Here is a 9,123-nt window from a genome sequence, read left to right as displayed (position 1 = left end):
ATGAAAAAATGCTCATCATCATTAGCCCTCAGGGAGATTCAAATTAAAACCACATTGAGATATCACCTTACACCAGTTAGAATGGCCAAAATTAACAAAACAGGAAACAACATGTGTTGGAGAGGATGTGGAGAAAGGGGAACCCTCTTACACTGTTGGTGGGAATGCAAGTTGGCGCAGCCTCTTTGGAGAACAGTGTGGAGATTCCTCAAGAAATTAAAAATAGAGCTTCCCTATGACCCTGCAATTGCACTCCTGGGTATTTACCCCAAAGATACAGATGTCGTGAAAGGAAGGGCCATCTGTACCCCAATGTTTATAGCAGCAATGGCCACAGTCGCCAAACTATGGAAAGAACCAAGATGCCCTTCAACGGATGAATGGATAAGGAAGATGTGGTCCATATACACTATGGAGTATTATGCCTCCATCAGAAAGGACGAATATCCAACTTTTGTAGCAACATGGACGGGACTGGAAGAGATTATGCTGAGTGAAATCAGTCAAGCAGAGAGAGTCAATTATCATATGGTTTCACTCATTTGTGGAGCATAACCAATAGCATGGAGGACAAGGGGCGTTAGAGAGTAGTAGGGAATTTGGGTAAATTGGAAGGGGAGGTGAACCATGAGAGACTATGGACTCTGAAAAACAGTCTGAGGGGTTTGAAGTGGCGGGGGGGTGGGAGGTTGGGCTACCAGGTGGTGGGTATTATAGAGGGCACAGCTTGCATGGAGCACTGGGTGTGGTGAAAAAATAATGAATACTGTTTTTCTGAAAATAAATAAATTGGGAAAAAATAAATAAAATTTAAAAAAAATTAAAAAAATCTTGGGGATGAAGATGAAATTATCTATAACATTTAGTAAGTATAGTTCAATAGGCACATGTAAAGTGATATCAATGTTAATTTAGAAATCCCCTTTTTCACAATTCAGGGAATATTTTTATCTTAACAGTTTATAGAGGCACCTGGGTGGCTCCATTAGTTGAGTGCCCAACTCTTGATTTCATTTCGGGTCATGACCTCAGGGTCCTTGGATTGAGCCCCATGTTGCACTCTGTGCTCAGTGCAGAGTCTGCTTGTCCCTCCCTCTCTGCTACTCCCTTCAACTCGTGCATACATTCTCTCTCTTTCTCCCAAATAAATAAAATCTTTAAAAAATCGTTTACAGGCTGCTTCTATCTACTAGAGCCTGTATTCACATCATCTGCAAGTTTTTTAGAGCACTGGTTTCACTCCTTCTGAGTGTTAAATACAGCTTTTAATTTGCATATAATGTTGTCATTGAAAAGTTCCCCCAACATCCAAGCATCTGTTGTACAATTGCAGACAACACTGACTCCATCTTTGGCCCTCCAACATGTTTATGTTTGCTCTTGGGACTGTGTTCCAGGCCCCTTGGAGATTGATACAGACCTTAGAAATGCCCACTAAGGCTAGGGTTAGAGGAGACTTCTTTTGGCCATGAATTTGTTAGAGGTAACATAGTCTCTTCTCCTTGATGCACAGGTGATGACCAAGATCTAATTAAAGGTTAGCTGTCAATTAGGGGCATGCAAGCCCTTGGAGGTGCGTGTGAACATTTTGATCTCATGATCCGCACATCTCCTCATTCTGTAAAAATCTCTGGACTAACGTCTAGGTTTTGCAAAGAATACTTGTGCGACTGCCATGGACTGTTGCCCACCCGATGCCCTGAATACAGTTCTGTATAAACTGTGTGGTGGGGCCTCTTTTGGTTTTTGGTCTCAAAGTGCCTTCTCAGTTTGGAACTTATTTTCTGGTCCCTTCTCTACTTTTAATATCCATCCACTGAGTATGAGGATCATTTCTTTTTAAAAAATTCAACCTATATGTTTGGATTCATATTCTCCACAATCTAAACCCTTCCTATGAGGTTTTCAGATTGACCAGGAATTTGTTTACAAAAATATATAGTCTTTGTCAATGTGAGGTCATCACCCCTAGAGTAATGATTATTTGATGCTTTTTTGCTATTGTTTTCGTATTAGTTTTGTCAACAGACCTCTATAAACAACCAAACTATCACTGATTGAGAGCCTTTTAAGGTAACATTATTCTCTAAAGAGGACTTGATTTTTCATATAAAATAATTGAGAGGACACTCATAATATGTGAGACTTCATACAGATGTAAGCCCAAGTTAAAATCTTTTCTGGGGAAAGAACATTTTTGAAAAAAAGCTCCTTGCCTTATATTTGGGACATTCTGTTAATAATTGCTTATTTAAAAATTAAAAACAAAGGACAACTTTTAATTTGTCTTTTGAAAAAAAATATTTGTACTGAAGGAATGTTCCCACTAAGAAACCCCATTCATTGACAGGGGATCAGCCTTACGTGAGAGTTTCATGAGGATCTACCCTTTTTTTGGTAGAAAAACACTACTGTAATCTTTTTTTTTTAAAGATTTTATTTATTCATTTGAGAGAGAGAGCACAAGCAGGGAGACAGGCAGAGGCAAAGGGAGAAGCAGACTCCCCGCCGAGCAGAGAGCCTGATGCCGGGCTCGATCCCAGGACCTTGGGACCATGACCTGAGCTGAAGGCAGAAGCTTAACCCACTGAGCCACCCAGGTGCCCCACTACCGTCATCTTTTAAGGCGAGCAAGAAAATTAGTAGAGTAAATGAGTGGCTTTTCTGAACATTTTTTGGCCATTGAAAAGTTAGAAAAATTCCTTGAATTCAACATTTCTTTAAAGAAATTCCATATTTTTAAAGTCAAGAAGCCCTGCTTCCATCCATTTAAATTATCTACATTCTTACTAACAGTAATGTGTTAGGACAAGAGTGGGTGTAGACTTTGCAGTGCCTAAAGCCTATGTAATTTGCTGGTGTTGGGGAGTTCTTTAAGAAAAAGAAAACAAATTCATGAGTATAGAATTAGGTGCAGAACTTTTGATAATTAGTTTCAAGGTAAAAACCATCTTCCCTTGAGCTGGGGATGGGGATGGAAGGTGCCTTGCATGTATATAGAGTGAGGTCAGTCTTAGTGGATCCTCAGAACACATGCCCTCTGCCAGGCTTGGAGCCTTATGCAGGGCTTGATCCCAAGACCCTGGGATCATGACCTGAGCTGAAGGCAAATGCCCAATGACTGAGCCACCCAGGTGCCCCTAAATATCACATTTTTAGCAAACTTTGCATACCTGAGATAAATCCTCTGTGGCCATAGCATTTTATGTGTTGCTGAATTCAGTTTAATAGCATTAGTATTGAAGATTTTTGTGTCTACAGTTCTAAGAGATATTGGTCTATAATTTCATTTTCTTGTGTCATCTTTACCTGGTTTTGGGATCTCGCTAATACTGACTCTCACAGAATGAATGCGAATCAAGCCCCTCATCAGTCTCACTGCTCAGCAGGGAGCCTGCTTCCCTTCATTTCTCTCTGCCTGCCTCCTGCCTACTTTTGATCTGTCTCTGTCAAACAAATAATAAAATCTTTTTTTAAAAAAAGAATTAGCTTTTGTATATATTGATTTTCTCTGTTTTGTCTTATTTCATTTATATCTGATCTCATCTTTCAAAATTTCTTTCCTTTTGCTTGCTTTTAACTCATTCTTCTTTTATCAAGTTTTTATTTTTATTTCTTTATTTGAGAGACTGAAAGAGTGAGTGAGGAGGGAAGAGCAGAGAGACAAAAGCAGTCCTCGCTGAGCACAGAGCCCAACACGGGGCTCGAGCCCACAACCCTGAGATCATGACCTGAGCCAAAACCAAGAATTGGTCATCTAACCAACTGAGCCACCTATAAGCCCCTAATTTGTTTTTCATTTTGTCATTTCTTATGATGACAGGTTATTAAAGTGACACTTTCTTCCTTTTTAAATATATGTTTATAATCCTAAGTTTCCCTCAAAAAAAAAAAAAAACAACTTAACTGTATCCCATAAGACTTTGTATTTTATATTTTCACTTTCAAGAGATGAGCAATTGACAGATTTTTGGCTTTCAATAATCTCAAGGTATTTTCTAACTTCTACTGTGATTTCTTTTTTGACTCATGTCTCATTTGGGAGTGTGTTATTTATTTTCCTCATATTTGTGAATTTTCTGTTTCCTTTTGTGAATAACCTTTATTTTATTGCATGGAGTTAGAGACCATACATTGAGTGACTTTAGTTCTTCAACATGAATACTACATTTATAGGTCTTTTGGTTTTTCAGACTGGATAATCTCAATTGATCTCTATTTATATTCCCTGATTATTTCATCTTTTACTACCATTGAGCTCATCTGGAGAATATTTTATTTCAGTTATAATGCAACTTTCATTTCATTCTGTTCTAATTTTATTTTTAGTATATTTTTGATTTGGTGGGGTACCATTCTTGTACTTCCTGTGTATTCTTTTCTGTAAGATTTTATTGATTTATTTGACAGACAGAGATTACAACTAGGCAGAGAGGCAGGTAGAAAGAGAGAGAGGAGGAAGCAGGTTCCCTGCTGAGCAGAGAGCCCAGTGCTGGGCTAGATCCCAGGACGCTGGGATCATGACCTGAGCCAAAGGCAGAGGCTTTAACCCACTAAGCCACACAGGCACCCCGGTGTATTCTTTCAACATGGTTTTTCTTCAGTTCTTTAACATATGGAAACATAAGAATGATAGTTTTTGTCCACGTCTTTATCCATTCAACATATATCTGGAGTTCTTTGGAAATGGCTTTAATTCATTGTATTTTTTTTTTTCCTAGTGTATAGATAGCTATACTTCCCTTTTGCTGGGGTATTGTGCAATTTCTTGAGAAAATTAAGGTTTAAACTATATAATGTGGTAACTATAGAAAGTAGATCCTACCCCTGGGTTTTGAAAGGTAGCCTAAACATCAAGGCCAGATCTCTTGAGACTACATTTCACTCTGATTTCCCCCCCACATACACATATTTGTATTTTAATTATTAACCTGGGTAGTGGAAAGCATATGTCTATTTACTTATTTACTGATGTTTAATTTTGATGTTATTTTCTAATTATACAATGATTCTCTTTTAGCTGATACTCCATGGAGTGTGCATCAAGAATGCAACAAAATTCTATTGGCTTTCTAACCACAAATGTTGTTTTTCGTTTCACAAATGAAATGTGAAATTTTCACAAATGTAGGCTTTCATTTGACTTGAGCTCCCCAATACACTCAAATCAAGAAAGATTATTAAATACATAGAAAAATTGGGATTCAAATTGTGTCATGCTTTCTGCCTACGCATCATAGACATGTGATGTAAAACGGATATCGAGACAAAAGATTTAGCTTGGTTTTTAATTGTTGCACCTAAACACTGTCAGACTGTAGACAAATCAATCATTATGCTCTTATTTGTAAACTGGGAATAACACCAGGTTTACTTAATACTTTAATATTTATGCATTTTTACATCAAATATTACATATTTCTACATAAAAGTTATAAAATGCATTTTATTGAGATAAAATGTGTATATTTTCTCCTGTACCACCTAGTTACTGTATAATATATAAGGTTATAAATTACTTTCCCAAGGTTACACACTCTTAAATTGCATATTTGAAACTCAACCTTTTCTTTTTTTGTTTTTTTTTTCCATATGAAACTATGCGAACTTATTACACAGATGTTCTTAGCTCTATTCACAATGCTCCAAACTGGAAAACTACATGTATACACAAGTATATGCATACATAAACACATATGTATATATATACATGTATACAGAATGGAATACTGTTTTTTTGTTTTTTAAAATTTATTTCTTATTTATTTTCAGCATAACAATATTCATTATTTTTGCACCACACCCAGTACTCCATGCAATCCCTGCACTCTCTAAAACCCACCACCTGGTTCCCCCTACCTACCACATCCCCCCCCCCCCCGCCCCTTCAAACCCCTTAGATTGTTTTTCCAAGGTCCTAGGCTCTCATGGTTCACCTCCCCTTCCAATTTCCCCCAAGTCCCTTTTCCTCTCTATCTTCCCATGTCCTGCATGCTATTTGTTATGCTCCACAATTAAGTGAAACCATATGATAATTGGCTCTCTCTGCTTGACTTATTCCACTCAGTATAATCTCTTCCAGTCCCTTCCATGTTGCTACAAAAGTTGGGCATTCCTCCTTTCTGATGGAGGCATAATACTCCATAGTGTATATGGACCACATCTTCCTTATCCATTCTTCCCTTGAAGGGCATCTTGGTTCTTTCCACAGTTTGGCAACCGTAGCCATTGCTGCTATAAACACTGGGGTACAGATGGCTCTTCTTTTCACTACATCTGTACCTTTGGGGTAAATACCCAGGAGCCCAATGGCCGGGTCATAGGGAAGTTTTATTTTTAATTTCTTGAGGAATCTCCACACTGTTCTCCAAAGAGGTTGCACCAACTTGCATTCCCACGAACAGTGGAAGAGGGTTCCCCTTTCTCCACAACCCTTCCAACACATGTTGTTTCCTGTCTTGCTAATTCTGGCCATTCTAACTGGTGTAAGGTGATATCTCAATGTGGTTTTAATTTGAATCTACCAAAGGGCTAGTGATGATGAACATTTTTTCATGTGTCTGATGGCCATTTATATGTCTCCACTGGAGATGTGTCTGCTTTGCACCCAACACGAAATACACACAACCAAAACCACACATCAACCGCCCGAAAATGCAAAAAAGCCATCCTCAACAAGTTGGAAAGAGGACCTCAAGGAGAGCCCTCCACCCTCTCCCACACCTTAAGCAACAAAAGTCCTCCCATCAAAGCTAACCCAGATCTTCAAGTACCTGGTGGAGGTGCCTTCCCTCACATCGCAGATGCTGCCTATGAAGGCTTCAGTGCAGCTTCCGAAGGTGCTGATGCTCTAACCCCAAAAGCCTTTCTCTGCAGCAGGTTCCCTGGTCTTTCTGGCCTTCTGAGGAGGGAGGAGTGGGGGAAAGGGGAGGGAAGAGACAGGGATCCAGTTAAAAAGGAGGAGAAACAGCAAAATACAGGCAGTGGTGAGCCCTCACAACTTCGGAGGCATCCAGTGCTGCAAACTTGGCTGGAAGACCGACCACCCACCCACCCTTTCCAGGGACCAAAACAGGGACCGGGGAGTGCACGGGGCGCCCCCATGTGCACCCCACAAACTCTGGGCCCAGACCATGCTGCCTCCCACAGGCAGTGGAGATGGCAGCGGCCTGAGAGAGGCCAAGGCGGTCATGGGGAGCGGCCGACTTGTGGACTGCAGCGTGGGGCTGGGGAGGGGGCCAGCAGGGGAGATGCTGGCCAGATCTGGAGGGAGAATGTAGAGGCAGCCAGAGGCCTGTGACGGGAAATGGGCCAGCTCTTTCCCTCTCCCCTCCCAGGCTGGCTCCCTCCCTTTCTCCCTACCTGGGTAAATCTCCCTTTGCCTGGGAGGAATGGTAATGGCGGTGGCAGCGGCGGAGGGCCGCTGAGGAGGAGCTGCCAGGGCTGCTGCACTCAGAGCCGCCAGCCTCCAGCGGGAGCGACGGCGCCCACTGCTGCCGCAGCCTCCCCAGGATCTCCATTTTAGCAGCGCGGGCCTCCCTCCGCCCTGGGTAGCCACCGAAACTTGTCGTCGCCAGGCCCCTCTAGCCCCCAGCCCTCCCTCCCCTTCCACCCTCTCAGCTAAGAGCAGGTACCTGGTCGGGCTCTCCTTATCGCACAAGGACACAGGTGGGCTCTACCCCCGCACGCCACCCTCCCAAAGGCAAAAGTGGCGCCACTGGAAGGAAAATGCCGTCCACGAAGTCCTCACAAACCGGCCCCCCTCCCTTCTCGGCGACAGTCCTCAGCCCTACCTCTGCCCTTCCCCAGTTGCTGTCCCTCGGGCTCCCGCTGCCGCCGCTTGCGCAGGCCCCGCCGCCGCTCCGCCGCCGCCATCTGCGTTGCTGCCATCTGCTCCGCAGCCGCCCCTTAAGTTGCCAACACCGCTTGTGCAGCCAACGCAGTCTGCCCAGACGCCGCTGTTTGCTCCACCGCTGCTACCGCCGCCGCCGCCGCCGCCGCCGCCGCTGCTGGAGCCCTGAACGCCCAAGCGGTTGCCGCTTGCGCAGTCCAGCTGTCTGTGCCCATGCTGCTTGCACCGCGGACGCCGTCGTTTGTGTGGCCGCCCCTTCCGCAGCCAACACTGCCTGCGCCGCCGCTGATGCCGCTTGTTCCGTTGTAGCCACCTCCATCTGCACCGCCGCTTGCGACGCCGAAGCCGCTGTGTGCACCGTCGCTGCTACCGACGCCGCTGAAGCCGCTGCTGTCTGCACCGCCGCGTTGTCTGCGCAGAGGCCGCTTGCACCGTTGACAACGTCCTCCGCCGTCGCTGGTTCCGCCGCTGACGTCCTCTGCGCCGTCACCGACGCTGCTTGTGCCGCTGAAGCCGCTGCCACTGCTATCCCCGCCGTCGCCACCGCTTATGCCGCTGCCGCCACCGCTTGAGCCCCGGACGCCTTCGGAGCCTAAGCGGCTTGTGCAGCTGAAGGCATCTGCCCCTATGCCTCTTGGCGCCCTCAACGCCGCTGTCTTCGGCCACTGCTTACGCCGCAGGGCCGCTTGCGCCTCTGACGCAGCCGCTTCCGCCGCCGCCGCTTCCGCCGCCGTCACTGTCTGCGCCGCCAGCGCCATCAGCCTCCGTAGCAGCGACGGCGTAGCCGGGGCATCCCCCGGCGGCTTAAGCGGTGTCTGAGGCGGTGCAGAGGGCGTTGGCCGGAGAAGCGGCAGCGGCGCAGGTGGCGGCGTCGCCAGACAGGCGGGGAGGGCGTTGGCGGCACAAGCGGCCTGGGCTGCACAAGCAGCGTGGGGATTCAAGTGGCGGCAGCGGCGGTGGCGGCGCAGACGGTAGCGGTAACAGTGGCGGTGCAGACAGCGGCGTCGGCGGCGCAGGCGGTGGCGGTGCAGATGGCGGTGGCTTTGGTGGCGGCGGCGTTCTCGGCGGCGGCGCAGGCGGTGGCTCAGACGATGGCGTCGGCGGTTCAGGCGTCCTCGGGGCAGAAAGTGGTGGCGGTGCAGGCGGCGGTGGCTTTGGTGGCGGCGGCATTGTCGGCGGCGGCGCAGGCGGTGTTGGCTGCGGCAGCGGCCGCGGCACAGATGACGGTGTGGGCGGGCAAGCGGCCTTGGCTCAGACAGCTGGGCTGCACA

General features: G+C 45.9%; 1 protein-coding gene across 1 annotated transcript; it reads right to left on the bottom strand.

Moving 5' to 3' along the window:
* Positions 1 to 6,743: 6,743 nt before the first annotated feature.
* Positions 6,744 to 8,610, bottom strand: LOC122890351 (glycine-rich cell wall structural protein 1.0-like). Its single transcript, XM_044225985.1, has 3 exons — positions 8,122 to 8,610; positions 7,794 to 8,017; positions 6,744 to 6,901 (listed from the first exon to the last, which is right to left on the bottom strand). The coding sequence occupies exons 1-3, from the start codon at positions 8,608 to 8,610 to the stop codon at positions 6,811 to 6,813; spliced, it is 804 nt and encodes a 267-aa protein (XP_044081920.1). The 3' UTR covers positions 6,744 to 6,810.
* Between the last annotated feature and the right edge of the window lie 513 nt (positions 8,611 to 9,123).

Source organism: Neovison vison, chromosome 11 (genome assembly GCF_020171115.1).
Source record: "Neovison vison isolate M4711 chromosome 11, ASM_NN_V1, whole genome shotgun sequence".
Classification (NCBI taxonomy): Eukaryota; Metazoa; Chordata; class Mammalia; order Carnivora; family Mustelidae; genus Neogale; species Neogale vison.
This window is presented reverse-complemented; position numbering and strand designations above follow the sequence as displayed.